A 16,827-nucleotide genomic window follows, 5' to 3' on the forward strand; every position below is an offset into this window, starting at 1 on the left:
GTCTCTATTCGGCCTGTTCTAGGACCCTGGTGTTGTCCCAATCAAACTGGTGGTTCTCCTTATCCATGTGAATGGAGGTGATTTTGCATTGGTCATGTCTTTTTGTTGCTAGTTAGTGTTCATGTACTTTTGTGACCAATTTTCTTCTTGTCTGTCCAGTGTAATGTTTGTTGCAGTTCTTGCATGGAATTTTGTGTATTATGTTGGTTCTGTCCATAGTGGGTACTTGGTCTTTGGTTCAGGTGAGCAGTTGGCATAGGGTTGATGTGGGTTTGTGTGCTACTCTGATGCCCAGTAGTCATAGGAATCTTGTGGTCAGTCTGGATATGTTCTTGATGTATGGTAGTGTGATGAGTGTGTTAGGGTGTGCAGTAAACTCCCTGTTGTCTGTGTGATAGGCATCATCTGATCCAGTTGTTTGGGTATCTGTTGTCCTTGGATACTTGGAAGTATTCTTCTTCTTTTTGGAGTAGTTCCGGGTTGCTATGGTGTGTGGTCGCTTGCTTAAATAGTGTTTTCATGCAACATTATTTGTGGGTGTTAGGGTGGTTACTGTTGAAATTCAGTACTTGGTCAGTGTGTATGGCTTGTCTGTGTACCTTCATCAGGAATTCCCCATCGGTCCTACGTTTTACCATGGTGTCTAGGAGTGGGAGCTGTTCGTTCTTCTTCCCTGGTGAATTTGATCCCGGTGAGAGTGTTGTTTATTAGTTGGTGTGTCTCCTCTAGTTTGGTCTGTTTAATGATGACAAAAGTGTCGTACGCTTATCGGATCCATAGTGTGGGTTGGATTTGTGGGAGGGCCATGCATCACCGCTTCTGCTATTAGTCAGGAGATAAGCGATCCCATGTGTGTGCCATAATCTGTTCATAGATATGGTCATTAAAGATAAAGTTGATCATGAGGCATAGGTCTTGTAATTCCAGCATGTTGTCTGTGGAGATGGTGTCACTCGGGCCTCATTCTTATAATAGTGTTGCTTGTGTTTCTCTTGCCAGTGGTGTGTCAATGTGAATAGGGTGGTAACGTCAAAGGACACCATCTTCTCATCATCAACTGTTCTTATATCCTTGAAGGAACTGAGGAACTCCTGGGCTGAATAGATTGAGTGGGGTGACTTGCTGATGAGGTACTTTAGTCTTTGTTGTAACTCCTTGACTAACCTGTGTGTTGGTATGCCTGGGAGGGAGACTACAGGTCTATGGGGTACTTCCAATTTGTGTACATTTGGGAGGACATAGAATCGGGGCTGTAGAATTGTCCCTTCTGGTTTCATTTTTAGGTAGTCCATTTTGTTGATTTGTCCGGTCTGTTTGAGTCTCTTCGGTGTTTTGATTATTTTATCACCCAGTTGGGATGTTGCATCTGTGTGCACTTGCCAGTATGTATTCATGTCTGCTAGTAGTGTCCGTGCTTTAGTGAGGGAGCCCCGTTTGTTTAGTATTACTATCATACACCCTTTGTCTGCTGATATATAATGATGTTTTTGTCTTTTTTCAGTCCTTCTAGGGCCTTCCTTTCTGATGTGTTCAGAGTGTCAAGTTCGCTCCTTCTGGTCAATGTTGAGATCACTGTCTGCATTATGGCTTGTTGTAAACATCCTGAAAAGTGTGTAGTGATGCATTTTGTGGGGACTAATAAGACAATGAGTACAATTTTAATTTAAATGGTGGGACAAGGAAATACAGAGGACCAGAGGGACCTTTACGTATATGCCCATGGATCCTTAAATGCAGCAGGACACGTAGATAAGGTGGTTATGAAGACGTATGAGATACTTGCCAACAGTATTAAACGGTAGCCATGACATTGAGGTGCCTAGGTTGGACTGGGGTGGACAAAGTCACAAGTCACATGACACCAGGTTACAGACTAACAAGTTTATTTTAAACCACAAACTTTTGGAGCGTTGCACTTCACCTGATGAAGGAGCTGTGCTGCAAAAGCTTGTGATTTCAAACAAACTTGTTGGACTATAACCTGATGTTGTGTAACTTCTGACTACCGTATTAAAGTCACTAGAGGTTTCAAGGAGTTTACGATAGAGCTATATACGATGTGGCCAGTTTGACTATAGCCACGACAGGCCAGAACAGTCCCTTTGGCCCATCTAATCTGCACCGACCTATTTATACTATCCCAAATCCCAGCACCTGGTTTATAGCTCTGAATTCTCTGACATTGCAAGTACAGATCCCTATCCTTTTCAAAGGTTGAGGTTTCCTGCCTCTACTGCCCACTCCAGATCCCCACAATCTTCTGGATGAAAGTATCTCTCTTCCAATCCTCCCAAAAGCTTCACATTCACATCAGCAGCAGGTGGTGCTGGCCTCGATTACTGCCGCCTGGCTGGGCGCTGTCTCGGCTCTCGGCTGCTCGGGCCTGTTTACCCAGCAGCCCTGGCGGTGTGAGCGGGAATTTCCGGCCGGAGCCGCCGCTGTGCAGCAACATGACCTCGGCTCTGGAGACCTACATCAACCGTATCCTGCTGGAGGAGCAGCACGGGGCGGGGGGGATCACTGTACCCGGAGCTCCCTCCCCCTGGGGGGGGGGGGGGAATCACTACCCGGCGCTCCCTCCCTCTGGGGGGGGGATCACTGTACCCGGCGCTCCCTCCCTCTGGAGGGGGGATCACTGTACCCGGCGCTCCCTCCCTCTGGAGGGGGATCACTTGTACCCGGCGCTCCCTCCCTCTGGGGGGATCACTGTACCCGGCGCTCCCTCCCTCTGGAGGGGGGATCACTGTACCCGGCGCTCCCTCCCTCTGGAGGGGGGATCACTTGTACCCGGCGCTCCCTCCCTCTGGGGGGATCACTGTACCCGGCGCTCCCTCCCTCTGGAGGGGGGATCACTGTACCCGGCGCTCCCTCCCTCTGGAGGGGGGATCACTTGTACCCGGCGCTCCCTCCCTCTGGAGGGGGGATCACTTGTACCCGGCGCTCCCTCCCTCTGGGAGGTGGATCACTGTACCCGGCGCTCCCTCCCTCTGGGGGGGGGGGGGATCACTGTACCCGGCGCTCCCTCCCTCTTGGGTGGGGGGAGGCGATCGATGTATCTCATTGAGTATTTTCCCCCACCTGGCTTCATTAACCTCCGTAATTCCTGATGGTTGTTGCACAAAACTGCAGCCACGTTTAATAATACCACAAGAGGATTCCTTTTGTATGGAAATAATATTGAATGACCTTGATAGCGATTGCACTGAATGTGTCACAGTGCGGAAGACATTTGCTTGCCTTCAGGCGGGTGTTCAATGAAAGTGTTTGTTTATATGCATTTCCAGACTCTCAGTGTTGGGCTCTGACTGTAAAGGGGTCGTTGTACACGATTCAGGATGTTTTGCTGCAATTGCGCGGGGCTTTGGGGTGAGATTGCACCTGGTGCATTGTTTTTATTTTGCTCTAAAGAGGGGGTGCAATAGAAGTTCGCCAGATTGAACATTCAGATGGGATTGTCCTGCCTGGACAGATTCAATCAATCAGGCCGATATTCCGTTGAATGTAGAATAATGAAGCATTATCTCCAAGCATTTCAAGATATTAAAGGGGCTTGATAGGATAGACATTGAGAAGTTATTTTCCCCAACTAATGTAGAACTGGAAGCTTAGTGTCAGGATGAAGGGTAAGCCATTTCTTCACGTCATATAACAAGGTGTAGAGCTGGATGAACACAGCAGGCCAAGCAGCATCAGAGGTGCAGGGAGGGCCTAGGCCCGAAACGTCAGCTTTCCTGCTTCTCTGATCTGCTTGGCCTGCTTTGTTCATCCAGCTCTACACCATGTTATCTCAGATTCTCCAGCATCTGCAGTTCCTATTATCTCTTCACTTGTGAGCCTTTCTTTTGTCCCAAAGCACTGTGGATACATGCTCAATGAGTATACTCATCCTAAATAACAAAAATCATGGTGATGTAATCAAGGGACAAAAATAGGGTGACAGAGTGTAATTTTTAAGTCAAATATTAGCCAATATCTTTTTCAATGTAGTTTGAGGAGTCAAATGGCCTACTACTGTTATTACTTCACATTTCGGACATTGCTGTCTGCTAGAGAGTAAATGTTTGGATGTAATTCAGAATTAGAACTCAAATTTGTGTCAATAGATTTAATGCTAAATTGCCCTTGGGGAAGCTGTGAAGTATTATTTTCCTTGTAAATTGATTCATGACTTGATGGTCCAATTATTTTAATGTGCTGAGTCAAAATATAATTTTTTTGGCACAGTAATGTTTAATTATTTCTGTTTCATAGTAATATCCTTTCAGATATTGTAGTAAAGCTGTTTCTGCATTATAGTGTCATGGTAGAAGTTTACCAGTATCATAGCTGTAGTGTTGAAGTCATGTGTGATGATGTTCTGTTTCCCTTGTAAGTTAACACTAGGTGGAGAAATGATATTGCTGCATATTAACAGAATGTTTTCTGCCAAACAATCGATTCTGGGACTATCTTAGCTGGCCTGTTCTTAAATTGGGTCTTGCACATAGAATGATAAACTTTGTATTCAAAGCTGTTGCTCACATGGTTGTTACAGAATCAGTTAGAATGGTGGAATGTGCTTGATCTGTTTCTAGATACCTCACTACAACTTGCAACTTTAAAAATTTACTTTTTTCTATGCATCAATTAGAACTATACTTCTTAAGCATATTTGCAGTCATTCTCAAAGGGTATCCAGTGTAGTCTTTTCATGTTTAAGAATTTTCACTTGGGTTCAGTTTTTCTTGTCGTGATAAGTGTGGCACCAGTTGGAGGGATATGATGAATTTTCAAAAATACGTACTTCAGTCAGCCTCAAAGTTTCTGGGTTATTTTAAGTAATTTTAGAAAAGGGAGCACTTTTTTGTTCAATTTTTGTTTTGTGCTGATGTCACTCAGGATGCAATTTCCAGCTCTGACATCTTTCATCTAGAACATGCCCCAGTGCATCTAACAGAGGGCTAAAAACAATAATTGGAGAGTATGAAAAGTAAAGCTAGACATATACCTTTATAGGATTTTATAGATGGAGAGTAGCGGGTGAGTGGTGTTTTGAGAGTAATGGAGTGATTGCTGAAGTGTGAGGAGTCCATGTGCGTGTGCTTGGGTGATTGAATTAGGATGTATACAGTGGAGATGCCATGCGTCTACAAGATTTTGATTGAGAAGTATGAGACAGGATGGTGATGAAACTGAATAACGTGGATGATAGAAGAATGGGTGGTGGGGTTTTGTAGTTGATAAAGGGTGACAATGAAAACTTGAGGTTTTTAGTTGCAGTATAAGTGAAAGAAAGAGTGACGATGAATGATGCCATGGGTCTAGCATTAAACTGCTATAGCAACTGTTTAGATGTGGGATTTGAACTTCAGGATTAAATGCAAAACTAACATTGTGAAGTTATGGTTCACGCAGAGTGAATAGATCAACAGGGAATGGAGTTGTGGTTGGGAGGCTAATGGTAAAACAAGAATTTTTGCTTGAATCTTTGTAATGTCAATTTGGAAAATATTCTGTCTATTCATAATCTTGTCCATCTAATTAATATTGGGCAATGTGAGAATAGTGGGGGTGGATGTGGAAACATTGATAAAGAAAGAGCTGGCTGTTGGCAAAAGTGGAAATTGACCTATGGCTATGGATCTTTTTAATTCTTTCATGGAGTATGAATGTTACAGGTAAATTCAGCATTTATTGCCTATCCATATTGTCATTGAGAAGGTGGTGCTGATCTTAAGGAAGAGATGCAAAAATCAACATATTACCTTAACTTGTGTCTTCAGGAACAGTTGCAGTGGTTACAGCAGATGGAAGAATGATTGTGGTGAGTTAATCTTCATTTTGGAGATCTTACTAATCAATTATAAATCTTGGTTATTAATATAACAGTTGTGGAATTCCAGAAGAAATATGAAAATCTAATTCTTCCAGGTCAGCATAACTTGCGTTTGTACTGAAGACTTCAAATGAACCAGCAGACTCAGTTTTATACTTGAAATTGTCCAGGTTTCACTCAGTTGGAGAGACTTCCTGGTTGCTTTATGTACTGGTTCTGAGAAGGTGGGATTTCACCAGGCTCAGGAGCATGCAGAGCAGCAAGTTTTACAATCTGCTTTCTTTGCAAACATGGGGCAAAACAAAAGAGGAGCAGACTGCTCAAATATTGAGTGAGGCTGCAATCTGTGGTGTTTATTTATGCTTGTACCATTTGTAAATATAGGATACTTCTACCTCATTACAAAATAGCTATGTAGTTATGACAGTGATAAAAGTGGCTAATGAAATTGTTTCAAAGTACTACACAGTATTGCATTCCTAAGGTCTGTGTTGATGCTGTGAAGGATTGCTGAATACATAGCCACGCTCATCCTTGCACATTGGCAAAGTGATCCTACAAGTGGAGCCAGGGAATACTAGTTTTTGTGGGATGTTTATTTGCCCATTCATTCAGTGTTGTCTGTGAAATTTTTTAATACTCCTGTTTAGCCTCTTGAAATGTGAGCACACAATCCAACATCGAGGATTCATCATTGCATTCTCTCTAAACAATTTTAATGGACCTCTTATCTCATGATGACCGTAAATCAATTTGAATGGACAAAACCCAGTTTTTTAATTTGGGGAATTTCTGGTAGCGAATGATAAATCTAATTCTTTGTACCTATTCTAATTCCATTTTTCAGCTCTTGGCCCTTAGCCCTGGAGGCTATGGCAATGCAAGTGACTATCTAAACCCAGCTTAAATGTTACGAGAGTTTCTGACTCAACCATTTCTTCAGACATTAAGCTCCAGAATTCCACTACATTCTGGTGAGGAAAAAAACCCTCAAATCTTCTTTCAGCCTTCTACCTCTTGCCTTAAATCTATGAACCTGGTTATTGATCTCTCCATTAATGGAAACATTGCCTTCCTATCCACCCCTCTCTGTGCCATTCAAATTCTATGTAACTCAATCAGATTCCCTCTCAATCTTCCTCCAAGGAAAAATTGTTGACTCACCATTCTCTGTACCTCATCTGTCCTGTATTTTCACCAATTCCAGATGCTTTGTTAATATTTCAATTACTTCTGCCACCTTGGCTCTTGCAGGCAATTCCACCTGTAATTTACTTGTCAATTGTAGCAGTCAAACAGAACTTTTTTAGTTGCTTCTAATTCTTTTTTAATATTTTAAACACTCAGTATCTGTCCTTTTCTGCTTTTCCATTTACACTTGTTACAACCGAACTGGCAACAGTGCATCAATAATCATGCCCCACCTCTCCATAAACAGTCCCAATGTATGGAATCCCATCAGACCATGAGGCTGGCCAATTTGCCTGACCAGATGTTACTTATGACAAAACCAATTCATACTAGGTTTTGCCCTTAACAGAACAAAGTACTGTTTACTGTAACATTTAATCTAAACAAAAAAGATGAAAGATTTCTAACCAATAACTGTGCAACTTAAACTTTACTTCCTCAAAATCACCAAATATGCATACAGTCAGTCTATGATGAAGATGTATGGTTTGACACAGAATAGATCACAAGCCCAGATCTCGGGGATGCATTGAATTGTCTCAGTCTTTTAAAAAAAAAATTAGCACTGATGACAAGCTGTTCTCTGTAAACAATGCGTGTCCTTTGATTATTGATCAGGTGGACCAAGGTCTTTTCTTGTTAGCATTCATTCTTTTAGGCTTTCTTGGCTTTCCCAAAGAAGGAGAGGGAGGAGAATGGATGCTTTCAGATTTCAAGCTCTGGATGTTCTCCCTCTACTGCCCTTGCACTTAAGCTTTTAACATTGTGTCTCAATCAATCAAAGAGCTGTTGTAAGTCAGAATTCTATTAGCTCTAAAGACTCTTGGTGCCACCCAGATTCATTCTCTCCTGTTGCTGCTTCAAACAGCAAAGTTGCATGGCACAACTCGAGAAATGCAATATTTGATTTTAAAGTTGCAAAACTCTCGTATTTCGGCTATACAACAGTCGACCTTCTATTTCAGGTTATACTCTCAAGAAGTTACAATATCTTACAGAGACTGCTGATATCATTTGTATGGGGAGCAATCCCCTCAAACCAACTTTTAACCTCTCAAAATCTTGGCATCTGAGTTTACCCAGCCCTCATTTCACAGCCTGATTGTTACTCCGATTAAAATTCTGCTTGTGAATGGAACTTTGGTATCACTAGCTTAATGACATTGAGGCCTGAGTTTTCAGGCCACTTTATTCAAGATCAATCCCTGCACCTTGTGTGCTTCAAAAAAACAGGCACGATTCATTTTCAAACCCTTGTCTCAGAAAATTTCGATTTTTTTTTCCAGGAAAACTTTCTCTCCTGATTTTTCACTTGCATCTTTGCTGGTTTCTTTGTGATATACTTAATTTAGGTTTTGTATCTCCGCATTTTAATGCTGTTATAACTGATGTATTTTGTAAAATGTTCTGAGAATTTTGCCAAAATAATTGGTAGTAGGAGCTTAACAATTAAACACAAATGAATGGAATTATGAATAACTTTTAGTTCCATCTTATCACAGGGAACCCTAAAAGGATTTGACCAAACCATCAATCTAATATTGGATGAAAGCCATGAGCGAGTATTTAGTTCACAACAAGGCGTGGAACAAGTAGTACTCGGCTTGTACATAGTAAGAGGAGATAATGTGTAAGTGGGGATTAGTTTGATTCTTTTGACTAATGATGCCCTGTGTTACAATCATGCACAAGTAAAAATCTTTATACCAGTTTTTGTCATTGAATCATTAAGAGTCGTACAAAATCAGGCAGCATACAAGAGGCTCTTCAACCCATCGAGTCTGCGCTAATTCCATTTTCCCTTCATAACAAATAAGCTAAATGAACATTGCACATTATCAAAATGCTCTGTGCATTGGCTTTTATTTTTTCTACAACTTTAATAAGATAAACAAAAAGATAAATTTAGTTGGAATCATAGGGAAAAACGTAGAACAGGAGCTCCTTGATTTACAAATGCCCATACTTACGAATGGCAATTTTATACTGTACTATATTGCGCTCCAACTTGCGTGCATATTGACTTACAAATGTTCTCTGGGATGAAACCTGCCCATAACCTGGAGATCTGCTGTAGTTAAGTTTAGCAAAACTGTTTAACCTCAGTTTCTAGTTCTGAATTGATGCTAATCAGTAAATAAAATATGAAACCTGTGGGGGCAAGAGTATAAGTTGCTTTGACCTGTTGCTACCATGTATGTTGTAAGTATAAAATGAACCGTTTTAACTTTGAAGTTTAACTCTGCTTTTCTTCCAGTAACAGTACGAGAGTTTGCTGTAATTGGAAAGTCTCTCTTTCTGATAATATGCTGGATAAATTGAATTGCAATGTTCCAGCTAATATCTTTTAAAGATAAAAATTAAAATCAATTAAGATAATAACTGTTCACCTTGTGTTTCAGAGCAGTGATTGGTGAAATAGATGAAGAAACAGATTCTGCATTGGATTTGGGAAATATCAGAGCTGAACCTTTAAATTCTGTGGTACACTGAAAGATTTAAGAACTTTTTGTGAATGCATGGCTGGCATTAGGAAGATTGGAAAACTGATACTTTCACAAATAGCGTGTGTAGGCGGTTTGATGTTTGAAAGAAAAAATTCCTATTTGAATATTTTTATGTCTTTGTAGTTTTGAATATTTACATAAATATTTCTTAAAACTTGATTGTATTGATTACTTGGTGACATAAAAAAAAACTTAATATGAAATGTTAAGCTAAATTCAGTATTGGTTAATTGTGCTCAGTTCCAAAAACCTAGCTGTGCAATTTTAGTTAAAATGATGCCTAGAGCCAGACACAACAGATCAATAAACTTTAATGGTATGTGCTGGCTGACAGCTTAATCACTTGAATGTTTTGGTGCTATGTACCTTTATTTCTTTCCTTAAAGCCCATCTTTTAAAGTAATGCTGCTTCTGCACCTTTCCCAAAAATCTAGAAGTGTTCTTCAGAGAAATTGTATGCATAGTTTATGACCTGTCCAAATTGGCCAAATTTTAATTTGGTGACTGGGTTTGTGGGTGATGGGGGAGGATGGAGGGGTGGTAGTGTGGGCCCTGATTTTTTTTTTTCAAATGTCTGACTCATGGAAACTCATATTTATAACATCCCATATTACTATTACTTTTAAGGATCCAATATGTGGATGTTCATTTGCATTTATAAGTGGATATTTTACACTGATCTACTGTGTTCTGACTTGTGTACAGATCGACTTATGAATGTACTCAGATCTGTTTGTAAACCGGAGACCTCCTGTACTAGTACCATCAGTTTACATCCATCTGAATTGTGCTGTTTTTGAATGTGTTTGGTACTAAGATATGCCCAGATAGTACGAGAAAACATGAGTCCAGCAACACACAAACTCCTTTCACAGTGGCAATTCATGCTTTTGAATGTGGTGGGAAAATGTAATGTTTCTCCAGAGATTTGGAAATCAAATCTGTATTTTGAACTGGATTGTTTTATTTTAATTTATTGTGTAAATATTGCTGAACTCATGATCAGAAATATGGGCTTTTTTAAGATAAAATGGCAGAAATTTGGAACGTTTTTCTCCCAAAAAGCTGGCAGGATTGGAGCTTTCAAGATTGAGGAAGGTGGATAAAGCGGAACCAATAATATATTTGGATTACTAAAAGGGATCTGGTCAGGTATGTATGAAACTACTTAAAGTCTCAGGTGATCATGAAAATAATGGTAGGTTGACCTTTATTTCAAAGGGAACGGAATATAAAAATAAGCAAATCTTGCCCAAAGCGAAACACAGCACTAATCAGAAATACTGACATTGATGGCAGGTCAGAGAGGTTTCACTATGTTGAAGCTGTGTATAGACTGACTTTGAATAGTTTAGGTCTATACTCATTGGAAATTCGAAGAATGAGAGTTCACTTTATTGAAATGTCTAAGATTCTTAGAGGCTTGATAGGTTAAGTTTGGAGAGTTTGTTTTCACTCTGGGAGAGTCGAGGCCCAGCAGGTGTAACGTCAGACTGAAGGGTCACCCATTTTAAAACATGAGGAAAAATTACTTCTGTGAGGATAGTGAATCTGTGGAGTTCTTTAAAGCAGAGTGCTGCCAAGATTGGGTCTGTAAGAATTTTTAAGGCTGAAATAGACATTAATCAGTGAGGTGTTCAAAAAGGAGAAAAAGGCAGGAGTTGAGGATTATAAGATCAGCCACGAATCGATTTCTATTGGAAGCAAAAGACATTCAAAAGTGATTCACATTCTGCAGATTCCTAGGATAAAGCAGTTATCAAGCATGGCTAATAAATTATGCTTTTATTCATTTGAGTTTAGAATCATGAGCATACTCTAATTGATCTATGCTTGATTTAAAATGTAAAGCTTGGCAGTTAACTGTAAGTCAGCATTAATAGGTACATTCACCATGGTACCTCTATCAATCAGTGGCCACTTGCTGACCAGTCAGCATTTTAAATGTTATTTTCCTTTAATTTCATGCAAGTTTCTTAGGTTTGAGTGTAAGACAAAAAGCTGAATTAATGAGAGAATTTCTTTTTCAGCAACTCTCAAGTTCAGTTGTCACTAGGTAATGATCCCATTTAATGAGCTAGTGCAGGCATGATTGGCTGAATGGCTTCCTGACGTGCCATAACACTTGTGTGATTTCATTGATTTTGTACTACCAAATGACTCTGCAGCCACCTTGTTTTGGTTTACAAAAACAAAGTTGTTGGAAAAGCTCAGAGGGTCTGGCAGCATTTGTGTTGGAAAAAAAGAGTTAACATTTTGGGTTTGATGACCATTCCTCAGAACCGGACCGGAAACGTTAACTCTGTTTTTCACTTCACAGATGCTGCCAGACCTGCTGAACTTTTCCAGCAACTTTGTTTTTGCTCCTGATTTACAGCATCTGCAGTTCTTTCAGTTTTCCTTTTAGTTTATATTTGACTGTAGCAGACTATTGGTCAGTAAATGCCACTTTTGTTTTATAATGAATAGAATAGAAATTTATCACATTTTTCATGTAAAAATACAGTGGAAAGATTCATAAGTCACTCCATCATGGCACTTACATCAGTGACTAGCACTATTGCCATTGCTTGCTGTTGATTGAGGGTAGATCAAGGGGGAGGTTATCCAGATAGGATTCATAGATACAGAATTGTAGTGCTGAAATAGTTGGGCCACAGGAATGGCTGGTTCTGGAACGGATGTGTTTAGAGTCACAGCACGTGTTGTCGCGGTCCATAGCTTTTATTCTAGCCAGTGTGCTTGATTTTGTTTTTGACATGGGAAATTTAATTGGTTAAGAAATTGCTTTTGTGGAAGAAGTCTTCAGGAGGAGGCTAAGTTCTGGCTGAAGGTTTTTTTGTATTGTCCTTTGGATTCATGTACTGGACTCTGTCAGCATCGAAAATCGGTACATTCCAGCTCCTCCCATTAGTAGTTTCCTTGTCGACAATCATGTGCAACTGCATGGAGCAGAACTTTGATCTGTTAAAATGAATGTGGGAATCACTGATTTTTTTTTTTAAAATAGTATGTTGCTTCTGCTGTTTATCACTGCATGTTCTGCTATATTGCAGCTTCATTAGGCTGGCACCTTATTATGGTGGAGTGAGTAACATGGCAGGCCATGAGGTTGTAAATACAATTTTGCTATTGCTGCTGATCCAGTATACCTCAGATGCCCAGTTTGAGCTATTGATCTGCTCTGAATTTGATTGCTGGAGCTGATTGGCCTACTTTGTTCTTATTATGGGGACAAGATAATATAAATTTTCGCTCTGTTTCCTCATTCCACACTACGAACCTGGCAGTTATCCAGGACCCAAGTACACTTCTACTGGCCAGTGATTATAGGCCACCCGTGGTGAACATTGAAGTCCTTCACCCATTCTGCACTCTTGCTGCCCTTAACACTTCAGTTGTTTCAGATCTCCAATATCTGCTGTTCTTTGATTTATTTTATGAAACACTAGCAGTTTGTCACCATTACTGAAACTAGCTTTTTGTTTGCTTAACCAAATCTGAATTTTCTGGCTGATGGTGTGGGACTGGAGCTCACTTCTGCATTGGTCCAGACCACTGGACACAAATCCAGTAACAAAATTGTTATACTACATAACCTGAGGGTAACAATTGCAAGTATTTAAACAATCAGGGATTCTGTGATTCAATGAACAAATGACATCATCCAGGTAATATTGCACATTCTTTGAAGAAAATCAAAGTTTCCAAAGGAGTAGTCAAAACAACTGAATTTAAGAAATTTCCAATTTCATGGAGCTACATCAGTGTAGCATTCCTGAATCCATTATGATTACTTCATTCACAATGCCCCTATATGGAGAAATTTAGGAATTTGTCAATAACAATTACTCATAACTTATATGAGCAAAATCTAACTAATTGATTCGGTGGGTTATCCTTCCCAATAAAACTTAATTTCATGAAGTTAACTATAATGCAATTAATGTGGATGACTACAGTTTTGGCCTCCTTGTTTAACAAATGGATTACATTTGACCAATACTTGGGATGTAGGGTGATTATCAGATGAAGGTAGGCAAAGCAGGATGGGTCAGTATGCACTGCAGTTTAAGATTGAGCTGAATTATAACAGATCTGAGAAAATTTGACAAGATGGATGCTCCCTTGTGGGAGAGACTAGAAGACAGTTTAAAAATCAGTTGTGTGACCATTATTGGTTATAAGTCTTTGGAACACCACCCTGGAGAACAGCAGAGGCAGATTCATTAAACTATTTTAAGGGAAGAGGGAGATTGACTGACTTCCTTGGTAGTCAAAGATCTGAGGTTGATGGGAATTTGGAGTTGAGGCCAAATCAAATCAGTTATGTTCTTGTGGAATTGATAATGGGGAACAGGGAAATGACATAATTTAAGACCAGCATTTTGCATTGGTCGTCATGGAGGATACTATTAACATTTCAAAAATTAGATAAGCAGGGTGCTAATGGGACCAAAAACCATAACAGTCTCTATAACAAGGGACAAAAAAAAATAACTAACTAATGGGATTGAAGGCATCAAGTCAACAGGATCTACAGGCTGCAGGCATGGCTTTTAAAGGGTGTGGCTACAAATATAGTGGAGGCATTGGGTAGAAATATTCCATAACTTTCTGCACTCTGGAAAATGCCAATGTGATGTCCCTGTTCAAGAAGGGAGTAGGATAGAGAGTCAGGAACTATATGCCCATTAGCCTAGCATCTGTTACACAGTTGGGAGAATTTGATGGTTCATTATGAAGGAAGAATTGGCAAGATATTTAGAAAAGCTTAACGCAATCAGTCAACATGGTTTTTAGGCTAATTACCTAGAGTGTGGAAACAGGCCTTCAGCCCAACAAGTCCACACCACCCCTTGAAGCATCCCACCCAGACCCATCCCCCTATAACCCACACACCCCTAAACGCTATGGGCAATTTAGCATGGCTGATCCACCTAGCCTGCACATCTTTGGACTGCGGGAGGAAACCTGAGCACCCGGAGGAAACCCACTCAGACACGGGGAGAACGTGCAAACTCCACACAGACTGTCACCCGAGGCTGGAATCAAACCTGGGTCCCTGGCGCTGTGAGGCTGCAGTGCTAACTACTGAGCCACCGTGTCATATGTTTGACAAATTTACTCAAGTTTTTTTTGAGGATATAAACAGTGTTGATAATGCAGAACCAGTTGGTGTAATTGGATTTCTAGAAGGTGCTGCATAGTAAGATCCACATAAAAGGCTATTATGCAAGAAGGAGGTCACAGTATTGTTGGAAATGTATTGGCATTGAGGACACACTTTGGATTATTGGGTCTTTTTCAAGTTGGAAACATGTAACCAGTAGAGTGTCACAAACATTGGTCCTAGGGCCTTCATTTCTTACTGTCTACACTAGCGACTTGGGGTAGTATAATGTATCAAAATCTGCTGCTGATACAAAAAGTAGATGGGAAAAAGACATAAGAAATATGCAAGGAGATATAGATGGATTGAATGGACAAACACTTGACAGAATACAAGTGCAGCAAGTAATTAAGGCAAATGGAATTTTGGTCTTCATTGCTGGGAGGTTGGAATTTAAAAACAGGCAAGTCCTTTTAGAATTGTACACAGTTGCAAAAGGCCATATCTGGAGTATTCTAAGCAGTTTTGATTGCCATATTTAAAATATATATTCTCATTGCAGACGTGATTCAGTAGGCTGATTCCAGGATGAAGGGGTTGATATTGGGAACATCTAACAGATTAGGCCTTTATTCATTATTACTGGGAAAAAGGAGGAGCAACTATCTTGAAACTTTACAAGATAGATGTTCAGAACATTTCTTCAGCAGTGTGGGAATCTTGAACTAGGGGGTCACATTTGAAATTGAGAAGAAATTCCTTCACATTCTCAGTTATGCATGTCTGAAATTCTCTTCCCCTAGAGAAGCATGGAAGCTAGATCACAAAGTATTTAAAGAGGAGATGGATAGCTCTAAATTCCTCGATTTCAAGAATCTATGAAGTTGGCATGAAAGAGCAATTGATACCTGGGATATATCGGCCTTGATCTTCTAAGATGGCATGGTAGGACTGAAGGGCTGAATGGACTACTGATACTCCTAATTTTTAGGTCCATAAATGAAACCAAAACACATTTCTTCCTTTATAAGAAAGATGTGAAGCTTGTCCTCTAGGTTACAAGAGGGGTCTTTATGAAGATCTGTGGAAAATACAAACATAAACCCTTGGGTCCAATTGATATTGCCTACTTCACTCATCTGGTCAGAGGCTTTTTTCACAATCGAGTTGAGGGGGTAAGAAATAAAGCTGGGTTCTCTTAATTGCGATGTTAGGGATGGCAATAAGTATTCAGGAAGTTAATCATCACTGCATCCAGAAGTAAACATTACCATTTAATGTTGAAATTGTTCTGCAATGGTTTTACTGTATGTACCAAAACACATCCATAAAAAGACTTGGCACTGACAATAAACTAGTGTACAATACCACAATAGAATAGACATTTTAACCAAGCTATTATTCACAAACAACCAACTTTGTAACAATTTGTGGCAAAAATGTACTTTGATAAAATGCTTATATCTTGTACAATTTAATAAACACTAATTCAGATTCTGGAATATTCCATTAACTGGGAGCTTGTTCAATAGCTGTAAGACACCAATGCAGGGAGATTACAGTCCCTAAATAACACTATTAGAATTGGTTTGGTCAAATGTCACTTCCAACAATTAATATGATAGACTCTGTACAATAATTTTAGATTGATATACAAATTTCCTCCTGAGCAAATATAGTTAAATAAATCTGTGCTGTAAGATAACTTTCCATGCTTTTACAATCAGTTAATCAAATCCATGGAATGTTATAACTAAACAGCATATTGTATTAGTGAAATTCTCAAATTGGACAGATTTTCAGGAGAACTGATATTTTGACCTGCTTCTGTGCAGCATGCTCATAGAATTGTTTTTAAAGAAAAAGGGCACAAGACAATTCAAAGCATGTAATTTTTCTTCAGAACCTCCAGGTATTGTTCTGTGGCTCTAGTGACAGGGTCCTGGTCTTGGTTTATGCTCTTCAGTGAGCCAGCAGCAGATCCAAGGGGTGAGACTCGTGTAGATCCTCTATCCAAATCAGCAGTGGCTGGAATGCAGATGTAGAAATTTGTTACCAAATGAACCTGTTCTTATGTTCATGCTTTCTACAATTCTTTAGTGGATTATGCTTAATCATTCATATTCTCACAGCAATTTTATGTGAATGTGTTTAATCCAGTTGTATTAGTGATTGCTAATATTTAGTGAAACCTCAGTCAT

The 16,827-nt window shown here is 39.8% G+C and overlaps 2 protein-coding genes across 12 annotated transcripts in view; one reads left to right on the forward strand and one right to left on the reverse strand.

The window, feature by feature from the left end:
* The first annotated feature begins 2,387 nt into the window (after positions 1-2,387).
* On the forward strand, positions 2,388-13,996 carry lsm8 (LSM8 homolog, U6 small nuclear RNA associated). 2 transcript variants are annotated; one of them, XM_048549551.2, is made up of 4 exons: positions 2,388-2,481; positions 5,763-5,803; positions 8,509-8,636; positions 9,409-9,832. In XM_048549551.2, exons 1-4 carry the CDS (start codon positions 2,451-2,453, stop codon positions 9,497-9,499), a joined length of 291 nt encoding a protein of 96 aa, XP_048405508.1. In that variant the 5' UTR covers positions 2,388-2,450; the 3' UTR covers positions 9,500-9,832. The 2 variants fall into 2 exon arrangements, with proteins under 2 accessions (XP_048405508.1, XP_048405509.1); XM_048549552.2 differs by lacking the exon at positions 2,388-2,481 and adding an exon at positions 3,166-3,366 and having other exon boundaries at positions 9,409-13,996.
* A 1,891-nt stretch (positions 13,997-15,887) lies between these two features.
* Positions 15,888-16,827, reverse strand: part of si:ch211-272n13.3 (coiled-coil domain-containing protein 144A) — a 140,181-nt gene continuing 139,241 nt past the window's right edge. For 7 of the 10 annotated variants that reach the window (XR_009446885.1, XR_009446888.1, XR_009446886.1 and 4 more), the window contains one exon: positions 16,547-16,654. Coding sequence is in view for 2 of the 10 variants with exons in the window: in XM_048548492.2 (XP_048404449.2) it covers positions 16,506-16,654 (149 nt within the window). In the remaining 8 variants the exon portion in view is untranslated. Of the gene's footprint in view, positions 16,655-16,827 lie in introns of all 10 variants that reach the window. The other 3 variants (XM_048548492.2, XM_059652448.1, XR_007249325.2) reach the window with 2 other exon arrangements.

Source organism: Stegostoma tigrinum, chromosome 18 (assembly GCF_030684315.1).
Source record: "Stegostoma tigrinum isolate sSteTig4 chromosome 18, sSteTig4.hap1, whole genome shotgun sequence".
Taxonomy (NCBI): domain Eukaryota; kingdom Metazoa; phylum Chordata; class Chondrichthyes; order Orectolobiformes; family Stegostomatidae; genus Stegostoma; species Stegostoma tigrinum.

Excerpts from the sequence above, each read along its gene's own strand:
- lsm8 (XM_048549551.2), top strand. The coding sequence starts at position 2,451 with ATGACCTCGGCTCTGGAGACCTACATCAACC. Across the intron at positions 5,804-8,508 it reads CAGATGGAAGAATGATTGTG|GGAACCCTAAAAGGATTTGA; the intron begins GTGAGTTAATCT and ends ATCTTATCACAG. Across the intron at positions 8,637-9,408 it reads ATAGTAAGAGGAGATAATGT|AGCAGTGATTGGTGAAATAG; the intron begins GTAAGTGGGGAT and ends CTTGTGTTTCAG.